General features: G+C 38.6%; 2 protein-coding genes across 4 annotated transcripts in view; one reads left to right on the top strand and one right to left on the bottom strand.

Moving 5' to 3' along the window:
• The first annotated feature begins 763 nt into the window (after positions 1-763).
• Positions 764-7043, top strand: Yars2 (tyrosyl-tRNA synthetase 2). Its single transcript, XM_028778268.1, has 5 exons — positions 764-1553; positions 2178-2345; positions 4128-4283; positions 4856-5026; positions 6747-7043. Exons 1-5 carry the CDS (start codon positions 769-771, stop codon positions 6904-6906), a joined length of 1440 nt encoding a protein of 479 aa, XP_028634101.1. The 5' UTR covers positions 764-768; the 3' UTR covers positions 6907-7043.
• Dnm1l (dynamin 1 like) overlaps positions 7006-16086 on the bottom strand; it is a 54997-nt gene continuing 45916 nt past the window's right edge. Inside the window, exons 14-20 of one of the 3 annotated variants that reach the window (XM_028778267.1) lie at positions 14773-14829; positions 14124-14201; positions 13805-13837; positions 11953-12129; positions 11707-11816; positions 10190-10349; positions 7006-9965 (exon numbers count right to left, since the gene is read on the bottom strand). In XM_028778267.1, coding sequence (XP_028634100.1) covers positions 9909-9965; positions 10190-10349; positions 11707-11816; positions 11953-12129; positions 13805-13837; positions 14124-14201; positions 14773-14829 — 672 coding nt within the window. In that variant the 3' untranslated portion in view covers positions 7006-9908. The remainder of the gene's footprint in view (positions 9966-10189; positions 10350-11706; positions 11817-11952; positions 12130-13804; positions 13838-14123; positions 14202-14772; positions 14830-16086) is intronic. The other 2 variants (XM_028778265.1, XM_028778266.1) reach the window with 2 other exon arrangements.

Below are 16086 nucleotides of genomic sequence, written 5' to 3'. Positions count from 1 at the left end.
AGAGAGAGAGAGAGAGAGAGAGAGAGAGAAAAGAGAAGTAGAGGCCAGCCATGACCACATGGAGAGAGGGGTACGGGAAGGGGGGAGGGGGGAGGGGACAGAGAGAAGCTAGAGGCAAGAGATCAAGAGAGAGAGAGGGAGGAGGGGGCAAGCAGCCCCTTTTATAGTGGACCAGGCCTACCAGGCTGTTGCCAGGTAACTGTGGGGAGGAGCATGCCTGGCTGTTGCCAGGTAACTGTGGAGGTGGAGTTTAGACAGAATTCTAACAGGGAGTCCTTTCCTGTATTGACTTTCCTCTCGCTGTAGCTAGGAGGACACTGCCACCTTTAGGACACACATTAAAGACGTGTGTGTGTGTGTGTGTGTGTGTGTGTGTACTTGTACTGTGCTGAGGCTCTCATTAACTAGGGAAACTGGTACAAACAAATTTCATCTCCACATTAGTCCGAATTCTTTCTACAGATCCAACACTTAAGGGACTTGTGCATCACAAGCTTTTTGCATGATCATTTAAATGACAGTAAACACTTGTAGAGCGTTTACTATACCGCCACAGCTGTGAGACAGGAAGTACTATCATGCCATCCTCACTGAGAAAAGCGGGATGAAATTACAGAGTAACAATGGGGACCGCAAGATGGAACTCTCGGTCCACATTCCACAATAGAACACAACACCAAAGCTTACTCAGACAGGCCTCCCGCCCCGCCCGAGCATGCGTAGAGAGACATTGAGGCGCCCGCGGTCGCAGGGCGACAGAGGTCCGGCATGCCTTGCGGGTACCGCAAGATGGCGTCGCCCATGCTGAGACTCCTGTACCGCGTTCCGCAGACGAGGGTCTGGCCACGAGGGCCGCGTACGGTGCGCCTGGACACGCGGGGATTGCTGGTAGCACCAAGGGCCCGCGGCCTGTTCAAGGAATTCTTCCCGGAGAGCGGCACGAAGACAGAGCTCCCCGAACTCTTTGACCGCCGCAGGGCGGGCTCGTCGCCCCAGACGGTGTACTGCGGTTTCGACCCCACGGGCGATTCGCTTCACGTGGGGCACCTGTTAACTTTGTTGGGTCTATTCCACTTCCAGCGAGCCGGCCACAACGTGATCGCGCTCGTGGGCGGCTCCACGGCTCTTCTGGGAGACCCCAGCGGCCGGACCAAGGGGCGCGAGGCGCTGAGCGCGGAGTGCGTGCGGGCCAACGCGTGCGCCCTGCAGCGAGGGCTCGAGACCGTGGCGGCCAACCATGCGCGCCTCTTCGCGGACGGGCGGCCCTGGGGCACTTTCACGGTGCTCGACAACGCTGCCTGGTTCCAGAAGCAGCACCTAGTGGATTTTCTGGCCACGGTGGGCGGCCACTTCCGCATGGGCACTCTGCTGAGCCGACTGAGCGTGCAGGCTCGTCTCAAGAGCCCCGAGGGCATGAGCTTGGCGGAGTTCTTTTACCAGGTGCTCCAGGCCTATGACTTCTATTACCTTTTCCAGAACTATGGATGCCGGGTCCAGCTGGGCGGATCAGACCAGATGGGCAACATTATGTCTGGCTACGAGTTCATCCACAAGTAAGCTGGAATTATTAGAGCCTACAGAAACCCGGGGACGAATACACAATAGTAGTGTGTTATTCGTTAGGAAGATTGTAAGATACTGCTCTTGCGAGTTAGAAGGCCTCAATTATGGACATACTGTAGAGCTGCTGGAAGCAGACCAATATTCAAGATTTGGATTGTGTCTGTTTTCCCTAAGTCACCTTCGGTTTCTAACTTGAGAAATTATTTATCCTGAAAATAATTGGACTTCTGTTTAGAGCTCTGCGCATTAATTTAGCCTTTTGCCCCCATAAAGATTTTCACAGCATTTTCTTGAGGAATATAGAGTGCAGGGCTGGCTCTACACGACAAAACTCATTTAAAAATATTAAAAGCCACCTCCTAAATGTACCCTTCTGGTGCCCCTTCCTCCAGTTTTGTCATTTTTCTACCTTATCTTTCAAGACTCACTTCCTGTTGACTTGCTCAGAAGCTACAATTGCACTTAAGCATGACACATGTAAAGTGCCTGTTTGTATAGTTCTTGAGGACCAGACTGAGAAAGACTTTTAAAAACATAAAGTAACCAGATTTAAATCTGTACTGTGCTTGGTGGAACTAACTGTGCTTAACAGAATACTATGAATGTATGTGTAGGTTGACTGGAGAAGATGTGTTCGGAATCACTGTACCTCTAATTACAAATACAACTGGAGCAAAGCTGGGAAAGTCTGCAGGCAACGCAGTTTGGCTAAACAGAGAGAAAACCTCACCTTTTGAACTTTATCAGTTCTTTATCAGACAGCAAGATGATTCTGTAGAGAGGTAAGCTTTTAATAGGCAGCTGAGAAAAATTAATATGTAGTTATGATTCAGTTTTAGATAGTGAATCTTTTTCTTTGTAGGTGTTTTTTTCATTGATTCTATTTAAGGTGTAAATTATTGTGTCACAGGATATTGTCTTTAACTGTCATAATTTTATTTATTTTTTTAAAAGATTTATTTATTTTATTTATGAGTACACTACAGCTGTCTTCAGACACACCAGAAGAAGGCATCGAATCTTATTATGGGTGGTTGTGAGCCACCATGTGGTTGCTGGGATTTGAACTCAGGACCTCTGGAAGAGCAGTCAGTGCTCTTAACCACTGAGCCATCTCTCCAGCCCCAATTTTGTTTATTTTTACAATACTAGAGTTGAACTCAGGGCTGAACGGCTATTAGGTAGGTGCTTAACCATTGAGCTACATCCCAGGTCTGGAGAAAAAAAGAATGCAATGTTCTACCTCTTACATCTTTTGAGGTGTGTAACTTAGCTATAGAATCCTGTATGTAGGTAGCTGTTGTGAAGATGCCTATTCATGTGAGTCTAAATTGTGTACTGTACCTTAATCTTTAATTTTGTTTCATTCTTGCTGGTCCTCAAGTCTTCTGTTGTATAATCAAGGATCCAGCTTTACCTGAATGCAGATTTCAAAGGGGGAAGAGAACTTCTCAGTCAGATGTGTTAGTCTATGTCTCCTGTTGCACCACCAATGACAGTACCAACTATTCCAGAGTGATGAGAGTAAACTTAAGAGATTTTTGAAATAATAGTTGCCAATCCTTACTAAAATAAATTTGTACATAAACTGGTCTAACATAACCTCTACTGGATACATGCCTAACAGAAATTCATGCATGTGTGTACTAACAAAAATATGAAGGTATTGGTGGCATGATTAGCATATGTTCAAAAGTAGATACAATGGCCACAATAAATCACAGAATATTAATAGCTTTGAAAGCTGTGCTTGTGACATAAGTCTGAATATGCTCGTGTGCCAAAGTAAGTTAGAAATAAAAATGCAGTTTGCATTATTTTACTCATAATCTTGTATGTAAGAGGATGATTTCATAGGTGTTTGCTTTATAATGGTTCACTAAGCTTTGTGATATGTGCTTTTTTCTTCATAGCATTTTGCAAAAGTTAACATATGGAATACTCTTTTTTTTTTTAAAGATTTATTTATTTATTTATTTATTTATTTATTTTGGTTTTTCGAGACAGAGTTTCTCTGTATAGCCCTGGCTGTCCTGGAACTCACTCTGTGGACCAGGCTGGCCTCGAACTCAGAAATCCGCCTGTCTCTGCCTCCCAAGTGCTGGGATTAAAAATGTGCGCCATCACTGCCCGGCAAGATTTATTTTATTTATATGAGTACACCATGTGTGTTTCAAGACACACCAGAAGGTGGCATCAGATCCCATTACAGATGGTTTGTGAGTCACCATGTGCTTGCTGGGAATTGAACTCAGGACCTCTGGAAGAGCAGTCAGTGTTCTTAACTGTTGAGCCAGCTCTCCAGCCCCATCATACCAAATTTTAAGAATATACATAACAAAAATGTCAAAGTATGCTTAGTAGGCATACATTTCTGCACCATTTTGTTACTTAAGGAAAATGGGAAATAAGTATTAAAAAATATGCCCATCGGGATTGTCTTAGTGTACCATTTAAGTACATTGTACAGTTTTTCATTAATAAATTCAAAAGTGAATTTAGGATTTTTCTTCCCAAGACAAGCTAGTAGATGCACATGGAATGTTTTATCTCTTGTCCTGCAGGTACCTGAAGCTTTTCACTTTCCTTCCCCTCCCAGAGATTGATCACATTATGCAGCTACATGTCAAAGAACCAGAAAAACGAGTTGCTCAGAAAAGACTTGCTGCAGAAGTAACAAAGCTTGTTCACGGACAAGAAGGTCTGGACTCTGCTAAAAGGTTGGCTTTAGAAAGTTAATGATCTAGTTAATAGTTCTAGCTTGATGTATCTACAACACAACTCCTACACATAAGGCTCAGAGAACATCTTGGAAGAAGGGGAGGAAAGAGTGTAAGAGCCATAGGACTGGGATATTGGCTGTTAAATTGTTTGTCCTGGAAATGACAGGAAGCTTTACCCACAATACTGTGGTATGACTGCCTAAACATGTATGTATGCATGTCAAGGGAGAAGTCTCATGAGGCCCCACCCCTCAACAAAGAACTACAGGCAACTAAGGAATGCTGAGAGAAGTTAATACTTAATGAAAGTTAGTAATGAAAGTTAGGATAGACAAGAAAAATTGGAGATGATCTTTTAAGAGTTTCTTATGGATTACTAACCTGTACTGTATTTAACTTAAGTATTTTTACATTGTCTTTACTGGGTAAGTCTTTAAGTTAGTGAATTACACAAAATAGGTATGCTGCTGAAACATTATACTCTGGAACACAGTGGGCACTCTATAGATATTTGGTGGTGTGTGTGGGTTTGGGGGTGAAACAGTCCCTAATGTAGCTTTGTTTTTCAGGTGTACACAAGCCCTTTACCATAGCAGCATAGAGGCACTGGAGGTCATGTCTGACCAAGAGTTAAAAGAACTGTTTAGAGAAGCTTCATTTTCTGAATTAGTTCTCGACCCTGGAACAAGTGTCATAGATACATGCCGTAAAGCAAATGCCATTCCTGATGGTCCCCGAGGGTAAGGTTATACTTTGTGATTCTTAATTCACTGTGAAATGCTGCATTTCACAGCATGTTTCCAGGGTGTTTTCCTGATAGTGCTTTTAATGTAACTCATTTCTTGCAGAAGTTAGGCTAAGCAGAACAATAAAGTCAAACCAGGAGTTCATACAGCAGAAAATACCTTGACCTCCTTGTAGGACTCCTTCAGTGTTTCACTGGGATTTGTTCAGAGAAGTGAAAAGATTTGTCCCTCATACTCAGCCTGTAGGGTTTTGGAGGATAGGATCTATTTTAAAATTTAATTACTGAAAAGAAATGAGAATAGAAAAAGAACTTTATTAAACTAGAGACTATTCTGGAGAATTACATTTTCTTTTGTAGAAATAAATGGCATATTGCAATTCCTTAGTTCTACCATATTAGGGAATATGTTTGCTCTGTAAGAAGCAATATGGAATGTAATGTCCATTTATAACTAAACAGCAACAGGTAGAAGGAAAAGTAATAACCAGAAAACCCAAGTGCCTCATCTATTGGACACTGTACATAAAGTAACTGTCACTTGGCCATGGTTATTACATGAGTGACATTTGTTCGTTGCTTTCTTTCATTTGTTTTGGAATGTTTGCCTCTCCAGTGAGATCCAAATTGTGTTTGTAGGCAATACCATCTCCCTGTTCATGACGTACCACTCAGCCGGATTTACTTATTCCCTAATATATTGGTTTACATAAAATGTGCCAAATTTAACCCTGGAGTCAAATTCTCTGTATATTGTCTAGTTTTATGAATTTCCTTATGAACTTTGCTGATAACTAATTTACTGATAACTAAGTTGTACCTCTACTTAAATCACCCAAATTAGCCAGAGTCAGAATGCTGCATTTTTCATACCATAAATAGGGTTGGCCTATATAATATTCAGCCTGAAAACAGCCTGCCTAGAAGAAATACACTTGTAAATAGAATTTTGTTGTTGGCTTGATTTTATAAAGCTGTGTTCACTGATCTGCTTAACTGTTTAGTAACTCATGCCCCTTTCAAGGGTCCCTTCTATTTCCTCTCCTTGTCAACATCCTGCTGTCATTCAGTGTCTTAACACCTTATATGTCAAGGAAGTTCCCAGAGCTTCTGACTCAGTCAGTGTGCCCCCGTCCTTCTCTCTCTTTAATACTAATATTTGTTTAGCACACAGTAAGAACTTTATTGAATAAATTGGATGTAAAATTCAGTTAAACCTACTTTTAGCATATACTCATTAAACTAGCTACTGATTTCCCATTTATGAAATCAGCTAATTAAAGAATTTTGTTTTTATTTTAAACAGTATTAGTTCATAGTCTCAGTATTTTCCAGTTCCTATCATTTCTAAAGATTCAAGTTGGGATTTTTATCACCTGTATCTATGGGTAGCATATTTTAAAAGCAAAATTATTCTTTTTTGTTTTTAGGAATTATTCTGGGAGTTTTTCTCCACAAGAATAGATAAATTCTCAAAGTGAATCCCCATTAAAAACCATAATGAGGTGAATGTGTCAAAAGCTGATATATTTGAGCCTGGTGGTGTAATCTCAGATACTTGGGAAGTGCAGCAGGAAGATCGCAACTTTAAACTGCCGCCTGAGCTACAGTATAAGTTCAGATGAGCACAGACACCTTACCTCAAGTTAAAGGTAGAAGTCAGGTCAGGTGATGGTGACAAAGTGCGCCTAGTTATAAAACCTTTCTATTTTCAGGTATCGGATGATAACAGAAGGTGGAGTCAGTATAAATCACAGACAGGTAACAAATCCTGAGGGTGTTTTAGTAATTGGACAGCATATTCTCAAGAATGGACTTTCCTTACTTAAAATAGGAAAAAGGAATTTCTACATTGTAAAATGGCTTCAGCTGTGAAAGGTTTTGTCTACATTTGTCCATCATCAACATGTGGAGGTCTCCAGAATCCCAAGAGTGGAGTGTGTTCAAGGCCCCCTCACAATGTAAACACTTCTGTGCATTTCAAAAATAAAGTGTTATTTAATTATAGTTCATTTCTTTATGCAAGAATGATTCTTCTTGCTCGTTGGGCTGAAGGACTGGTGCAGTGGAAACGACTATAGTATAGTTACACAGTAGGTAAGGTGCAGAGCACTTAACTAACTGTAGTAGTGTTACGTAGCTCTAAGAACTAGCCAAGCTTCTAATGTTTGTTGAGATGTGAGAAATCTGTTACAAATTTAAACTTCTGATTGATGCTAATAAGCAAACAGAATTCTTAAAAAGGAGTTAGATGTGGCAGTAGTTCCCAATAGAAACTGTAGTACAAAATAGTTTTTTTCTCAAACAAAACACCAATCAGTACCAGACTTCATTTGTAGTTTAGTTTTCCACTTCCTTGTCTGTGTTTCAATAATTCATTTACTTATAATTGCCCATTTCTGTCAATGGATTCCTCCAGCAGATTTTTATTTTATATTTTTTTGTTTTTTTGAGACAGGGTTTCTCTGTGTAGCCCTGGCTGTCCTGGAACTCACTCTGTAGACCAGGCTGGCCTCAAACTCAGAAATCCGCCTGCCTCTGCCTCCCAAGTGCTGGGATTAAAGGCGTACACCACCACCGCCTGGCTCTACGGCAGATGTTTTAAGAAACCAAAAGTATGCAGTCATTAAGAACAGCAAAGATATAGGAAGTTTTAAGGTCAAACTAGTTCAGGTTTGTATACACGAGTCAAGTTAATTCTCCAAAATGGTTTCTGTAAAAATCAAGATAGTACCACCCCAATGTACATAGGGGTGAAACATAAACTGTTGATCAGCTTCTGGATGTCTTGGAGAAAAGTGTAATGTTCCCATTCTGAGCATTCATCCTTGGATTACTTGGAAGAAGTTTCTGTCTTCATCTGTAGACATGGAGATGTCTTGTTACAACAAGGCCTTGATGGTGATTACCTAATAGGAAAAATGGCATCAAACTTTTGGTACAGTAAATTGTTACATTATAAAGTAGATTTAGATATTGTAAAGATGCAGTTATTTAAACTTTTTTTTGAGGCAAGTCAGGAAGAATTCACTTATTGGCAAACTTTAATGCCATTTCACACCAGCATTTTTATTTACATAGAACATACAGTGGTCTTATAAATATACCAGAAATTATCTCCATGTTTCAGAACACAACTCAGTGTAAAAGCACACAAAGGAAGCTTCCCCTTTCCCTACATTTCTTGCTTGTTTTTCTTTGTACAAAGTGTGTCGTGCTAACAAGTACATTATCATAGCATGTTTTTAAAGCTAACATCGTCCATTTAAAATCGTCTGAAATGTTGGATAAAGGTGCATTTCTTTCTCCTTACAAATTCAAAAGGCTACAGTGGTAGTTATCTCTCTTAAAAAATAAATCATGGATACCTAATAGTTGGATTAACAAGATATTTTTTTTTTAAGAATGCTCACACATTTAGGCAGTGTGTACTCACTGTATCAGACTGCCTTTATGTTTTTGAGATTGTTCAGTGGGCATCATAAACTAAAGATAACATGTTCTGTTTTCTTTGTTTCTTTGTTTCTGTTTCTTTGTTTCTGTATTTGTTTCTGTTTCTTTGTTTATGTGTTTTATAAGATGCCTGACCATAACCTGAAAAGAATTTTAATATTTATAACATGAATGTATCACTTGGTCAGAGACAACTAGATAAATCGAAGATTTCTACTTAGGTTTCAGATTTTTTGGGAGGGGGCTCAAGATAGGGTTTCTCTGTGTAGTTCTGGTTGTCTTGGAACTCAACTCTGTAGAACAAGCTGGCCTTGAACCACCTGCCTTTGCCTCCCAAGTGATGGGATTAAAGGGGTGCACCACCAACCGCCCAGCTAGGTCAGAAAATTTTTTAATGCTTAGGTTACAACCTGAGTTGAACAGGCAGTTTTCACAAAATAGGTTGTAAACATCACCCTCAACCCTTGAATACAGTTTAGTAGTCCATAAGGTGTATGTCCATAGGTGTATGTCCAGGTATTTTTCTTTAACAAAGGTCCACTAGTATTTTCATACCATTAGTCTAATGTATTCTGTTGGCATGGAACTAAAGTAGCTATTACCAGTGGATACAGACTAGAATTTTAGGTCCCACTTAACTGTGAGTCTTGGAGCCCAATGTAAGTGTCCCACTTTAAGGGTGTATCTGGATTGTAATTGCTGTATTTGTAAATAAGGGAAATTTAGGTTATCATTGGATCTTTTAGAGACTAACAGGACTAGCCATTGTTAGTAAGAAAGTTCCCAATAGTTGTTGTCAATGCAGAAAGTCAATTCATATCTTCAGGCTTATTTTGAATCAAAGTATATTTTAATTTCTAGTACACCAGGTCAGTGTAGACTCAGGAGCCATTAATTACACAGTCTGTTCCTACATCTTTAAGAGTCTTTCAGATCTTATATATTTCTTAAAACTGCAAAAGTTATAGTTTTGTTTGTTTTTAAGACTATAAAAATGAAGGCTAGGTGGATACATTGATTATGTGAGGAACTTGTCAGGCTCCATCTCTAGTGCATGCATTGTAGTCATGAAATGTCCTGGAGCTTCCTTTCTGAGGACTATGGCTGCAGCTTTAAGACTAAAAAAAGGTTATGTGGGTCATCATATGCACAGGCAAATTGCTTTGTACAACTAGAACATCAATTGTTCTTGTAAGTTTGACTGAAACAGACAGACTTGATATACAGTATAGGAAACTTGAAAAATGTGAATTAAACATGTGATTTGTTTTGTAATGAATAATATACTTTTCAGCTTATAGCCAGTCTTCACATAAGCAAATTCATACACTACAATACACAAAAGTTCATAAATAAACTTCTACTCAGGTAGGCAGTAGCTAGCAGGTTCAAGTCAGCAAAGTGTGGATATCAAACAGCTCTGTTCACCAAAGATGAGTCTCTCGGATTTCAGCAATAATTTGACTGGCTCCTTGTAATGCCTGAATTAAAAGAAATAAAAGCTGAAGTTTAGAATGTTAATCTGGATTTTGAAAAGAAATTTCTCCATTTTTCAATGCTTAAAAAAAAAGTAGCATCTGTTTTGAAATCTTAAGTCTAATCAAATACCAGTGTGTGAGGGGGACAAAATCAGAATGTAATTTTAATATCTTGCATGTGTATGTGTACATCCCAGGAGAAAAACCGAGAACAATTTCACAGTTACCTTCAGCATATCAGCTGCTTCTTTTCTTCGCTGTGCCATGTCCTCAGATTCAGTCAGAAGGTCATCTAATAAGGATGACTTATACAGCTGCCCAACTAATTCACTCTGAAGAGTATCTTTCACATGATTAACCAAAAAATGCATTACTGCCTTTGGGACACTGCAAAGCAAGGTCAAATCATGAACTTTTGGTGGTAACAATTCTATTTTCACAAATTTAGATTAGTGGTTCTCAACCTGTGAGTTGCGACACCTTTGGAAATCAAATGAGCTTTCCACAGGGGCTGCGTATCAGATATCCTGTATATTAGATATTTACATTATTATTCATAACTAGCAACATTACAGTTAGTAAGTAGCAACAAAATAATTTTATGGTTTGTGTCACCACAAGATAAAGTTAAGAAACCATTTAAGTTAAGAACGTTAAGAACCATTGATTTAGACTTTAGTAACTAGAGTATGGCTCTGTAAAGTAATGAAGTTAAATAAGAACACTGAATATTTAATATACTTAGTAAAATAGATACTCTCCAAGTGTTCATTCAATGAAGTATTAAGCAAAGTCACAATCCTTGATATTTTAGCTTCATTCATCTCACTTATCCCATATATAAACACAACAATGATCATTATTCTTAATAGCCCAAACTGAAATAATAAAATATTCAGAGTGATGAATGGTATATAATACAGTATATAGTCAACTGTAGAAAGGAAGTCAATTGTGAACAGGATCCATGCTGTAATATGAACAAGCTTTAAAACACACTGACAAGTAGGCGAGACTTAAGGCCTGAACTACAAGATAAATCCCACACCTGGCACAATTACGGGGCCAAAAAGCTATGGCTAGACAAAGAGACCCCAGAAGAGAACCTACCACTATTATTATACATAATGGACACAGCATTAAACCAGTTCCTAACGACCTAATTTAATACCCATAGATTGCACATCTCTCAACTCTCATTTGAGAAGTTGTTGGTTATAGATGGTGATTAACATTAGAGATCCATAGAGGCCAAGATGCAGAGAATAAGACATTGTATAATGTTCTGCCCTAAGTGGAGCTCCTGTATCTCCTCCCAAGGATCAAGAACCATTGCAGAAGAGGTGGTGGATGACAAGGAAACATTTTTGGACACAGTAGTGTAGCTGTAAATATGAATTCAGCAGTTGTGACAGCATGCACAAGATTGGTGCAAGCCTAAACCAGACCACATTTCCGCATGAGTAGAGGGGGTGTGGGATACAAAGTCTCCTCCCCAGCAGAGGAGCTACTGGCAATCTTCCTAACCTGTGACTGCAGACATATCACTATTCCTACATCCTTTTATTGCTAGTTTTTTTCAGCTGGTACATAATATTCTAATCATTCCATGTCAACAGACTAAGTCTTGCTATCACAGTTAATGTTAATATTTAGAATCAAAGGTAATCTAAAAATTGTAATGTATGATTTTTTTTAAATCATGAACTCATCCAGTAGTATTTACGTTTTAAATAATACTAACCTGTCTTGAATATTCTTTCTGACAATTAGAAAATACGACTTGATGAGTCTCTCAATCACCTCACAATCTCGTTGTTCTCGGGCAGACAGTTTTCGGGCAACTGGAACTGGCTAAAAGAGGGAAAAATAGTACAACATTTAATATTTAAAAGTTAAAAATATTGGTGACTTTAATTTCTTCTGTTTAGATAGTGTCCACTACTAACTTGATTCGCTTGTAGATTTAAACAGAATTATGGTGGCTTACCACATCTAGCAAATTGACAGCATGGCCTTTTTGTGGACTTGCTGGCATAATTGGGATTGGTTTTGATTTTTCTTCAGCAAGTAATTCTTCAGCTTTTGAAGTTTTCAGCATTCCTCTCCAGTTGCCTGTTGTTGGTTCCTGACCTCCGTCTCCAATCCCACCACCTGCAGATGCGACCTGAAAACACATGTTCCAAACCTATACCCTGTATATTTAACAACAAATGAAGTTCATTTTCTTTGATGGCAATCTAGAACATACAGGTAGCACCTATCTGGAATTTATTCAAACAGATAATGATGTCAGAAATAATGGTGGCATTTGTCACTAAAAACCCGAGAGATTCTGTTTGAAGCTGTTTGTAAGCCAATAGCCTATTCAGGTACTATTTAATTACTTTTTATTGATTATTACTTTCCAAAGCTTTGTATCTTTCATCATCCCTCAAACACTAAATTAAATAAATGCACACACAAGAAACAGAACTTGTCCTTACTCATCAAAGTAATCTTAAACACTTAACCATTGAACTTTGATCTTACAGTTCTGTGAGCTCTACATATTTCTAAAACTAGTTTACTACGGTTTTCACTATCCTTGATAGTCAAAAGTAAAAGTAGACGTCTTTCATAAAATCCATAGACCTAACTATCACATTACTAAGCTACCTAAAATGTGAACTGTAACATAAGCACAACACATCTCCCTCATAGTCTGTACTCCTGAGAAAGAGATGCAGAGAGAGAATCCACTGCTACCCTTACAACCTTATTTTATGTGGTCTTGACTTTTAAGAGAAAAAACTGCCTACATACTATAGTGGGAAAAACAAAACACATCACCGTTTAAGAGATGGTTTTAGATCCTCTTTAAGATCTTATAAATGTAATAGCAGATTGAAACATACAAATGTAATCGAAGAGTGCTATGGTACTGGTAAGAAAAACAACAGTTTGGGAAATCATTCAAATAAGAATCTGTCAAAGTGTCAAAAAAAAATAGTAAGCGATGCCTGTATATAGATAATCACATTTTTAGTGTTTATTAAATAAATACACATGAATTATGATAAATGAAATCATAAGGAAAGTGAGCCATGAATGAAATAAAACGTATGCAGTGATTTCTATGGTTCTCTGGAGACCACAGCTGAAAGATGGAGACGTCTGTAAAGATCAGAGGGTGAGAAACTTAAACCTAGAAAGTAAGTAGTGGAAGAAATAGGTCTGCATATCCTACACATGGTTTTCTGTGAAAACTATTACCAAGAATTGACAAGCCTTAAACTCTCAATTCCCATGTTTTGAATTTGCTTAAGCTTTGAAAGCACATGTGAAACTCTATGTTAGAGTTCCAACAGACACTGATGGAAACAGAAAGCACCGGAGAGGTGAGACCTTTACAGAGGAAATGTCCCCAGCACCATTTCCATCTCTGGAATCTTTTTTTTTTTTTTTTTGATACAGGGTTTTTCTATGTAGCTCTGGCTGTCATGGCACTCACTCTGTAGACAAGGCTGGCCTCAAACTCAGAAATCCACCTGCCTCTGCCTCCCAGGAACTGGAATTTAAAGCATGTGCCACCATGCCCAGCTCCATCTCTGAAGTCTTTAGAAAGAGGACATTGCAAACTCATCTTGGAAAAACAGCAGTAGGAGAGGCTATTGTCAGTAGTTAAGATGGTGCTAAAGCTAGACTAATGCCACCTTACAAGGGTTAGATAAAAGGAACATTAAGACCATAACACAGACAACAAAAAATGGAGGGCACTGTACAAACAGGTTCTTGATGAACTTGAGTGTTTTAGTAAGAACCAAAGGCACCGACATTTCCATCTGAAGCAAGAGACTCACATTTTTAGTTTCTCTTCTGTTGTCCTGAATTAACTGTTAAAAGATATGTTAAAACATGCAATTTAACAAGCAAGATTTAAATAGCAATGGCTTGAAAATTTTAAAGTAGATAACTTTTATAATTATTTTTCTGCATATATCTTCTATATAGCAAGCAAAGGAAAACATGTCAACGATACTTTGATATATACTTTGTTATACAATTTTAAAATTTGGATCAGGCTAACAGTCTAACATAGTATCCTATATCAATACTGTTTTATTCAGTGTACCGTCTCCAAACTAGGCATGCAGGCTTAGATTAGGAATCAGAACAGACCTTGCCATCAGCCTCAGCAGAAGCAGCAGGGGAGGGCTCCTGGGAGGCAGGTGCCAAAGCACTTGGAACTTTAGAAGACTAAAGGCAAAAATGCAGGGGGAAAAAAAAAATCAAGGATGCCAAAAATGCATTTGGAAACATTTTATAGACAAAATTCCTCTCTATAATGAATTAGTAAAGTAATGTAAAACCAGAGGTAACCATGGAGCTCTGTGTGTGTATGTTCTGCTTTACCTCCTACACCATTGTCACTGTTAAGCTTTTCTGTGGATGAACAAGTAAGAAAACCCAAATCCAACAGTGACTGCTGCTACTTTTTTGTGGGATGGGGGGAGATGTGGGTTTAACAACTGTTGAAAGTTACTGCCAAAAATTAAAATCTATGATATCTATAGTTGTCTTCCCTGTCTTTCAAACGCCCTTATGACAAAGTCATTCATTGCTGACCAAATAAGAATCTTAAAAAAGAAACCTTGACACTTAAAAGCCACCTTTCTTTTTAAATTATTCAAAGCTTTTAAAAACTTATGTACACTCCTTAAAGTATTAGAGACAGGAAGAAAAATACATTTTCACAAAGAAATACACCCAGCTAAGGCTGACCTTTGGGTGTAGGGAATATACTATGAAAACATTTTTATTTATTTACCTTGTCTCGTGATACAGCTGAAGGTAGTTCTCTTGCTAGCCTGTTTCTTCTTTGTTCCTATAAGATGTTACGAAGCTTTTCTGATTATCAGAATATTGAGATGTTCATCTTAGTTGCAAAGTATGGAGTAACTTACACATTTATCATATTACTTTTGGGACTTATGTATGCCATAATTGATTGTATTTTAAAACAAATAAATTTGAAACCTAATGCTTCCCTGTGTTTGTTTGTTTTCTGCCCAAACACATCTGCTAAGGGATATAATACAGCACTAGTAACAGTGGTTCCCTTTACCAGGGACGCCCAAATGAAGGGTAGTAGATAAAACTTGTCTTCCTCAGGGAGTTAAGAAACACTGACTTAAACTGATTCCATATCAACATGGAACATAGGCTTTCGGCATACCATGAAGAGTCTGAAGTATACACCTTAGAAAACCTTAAATGTCACTCAGATTACAAAAGCAAAACCCCCATAACATAAATGTCTATTTGAAAAAAGGCTTTTAAAGAATATTGTCTTCTGGTAATGGTATTGATAACTGAGAGACTGTTCTGTAACCTATTTAATTTAACATACTGATAAATTACTTGTTGCTATATTATCAAATGGTTACAAAACTATAGACATCATGTTAGATTAACGTCATCATGTACTGAGCCCATGCAGTAATCTGGCCACCATAGCAAGTAGATACAGACAAGTATAGATAAGGGTGATAAGCCTCTTACAGGCATTTGGAAAATTTAAACCTGAGGTGGTAGAATAGCATTTACCAAAAATTGCTCCTCAAATGAGAACATTTCATGAACATTCTCAAGCTTGCAAAGATCTATAAGTTAACAAAGTTTCAAAACTGATCTCTTTGTTATAGAACTTTTAAAGCAAAAATGTCAATTATTTACATTTTCCGCGGTTATCAAGTGATAAAATGACACGATAGAGACAGCCCCCACTCTCACTGTTAGGAGACCCACAAGAAGATCAAGCTACTCAGCCATAATGAATATGTAGAGGACCTAAGTCAGACTCCTATAGGGTCCTTTTTTTGCCTACTTATGGGACCCTTTTCACCCTGATGGGTTGCCTCATCCAGCCTTTATTGTGGTGTTATATGCCTATTCTTACTGTTTGGTTTGTGTCCCTCTTTTCTAAAGGACAGTGAAGGAGGAGTGAACCTGGGAGAGAGGGAGGTGGGGAAGGGAAGAGGGAGGAGAGACTGAGTGAAGGAGGAGTGAACCTGGGAGAGAGGGAGGTGGGGAAGGAGACAGGGAGGAGAGACTGAGTGAAGGAGGAGTGAACCTGGGAGAG

The sequence above is a fragment of the Grammomys surdaster genome, unplaced genomic scaffold, assembly GCF_004785775.1.
Source record: "Grammomys surdaster isolate TR1022 unplaced genomic scaffold, NIH_TR_1.0 331, whole genome shotgun sequence".
NCBI classification, from domain to species: Eukaryota; Metazoa; Chordata; class Mammalia; order Rodentia; family Muridae; genus Grammomys; species Grammomys surdaster.
The sequence above is the reverse complement of the archived record's forward strand: the minus strand, read 5'-3'. Positions and strand labels throughout refer to the sequence as shown.

What these genes read in the sequence shown, in the direction of transcription:
- Yars2 (XM_028778268.1), top strand. Translation starts at nt 769, where the DNA reads ATGCCTTGCGGGTACCGCAAGATGGCGTCGCCCATGCTGAGACTCCTG. An exon ending in GGCTACGAGTTCATCCACAA is followed by an intron (nt 1,554 to 2,177) that starts GTAAGCTGGAAT and finishes ATGTATGTGTAG; the next exon opens with GTTGACTGGAGAAGATGTGT. An exon ending in GGTCTGGACTCTGCTAAAAG is followed by an intron (nt 4,284 to 4,855) that starts GTTGGCTTTAGA and finishes TTTGTTTTTCAG; the next exon opens with GTGTACACAAGCCCTTTACC.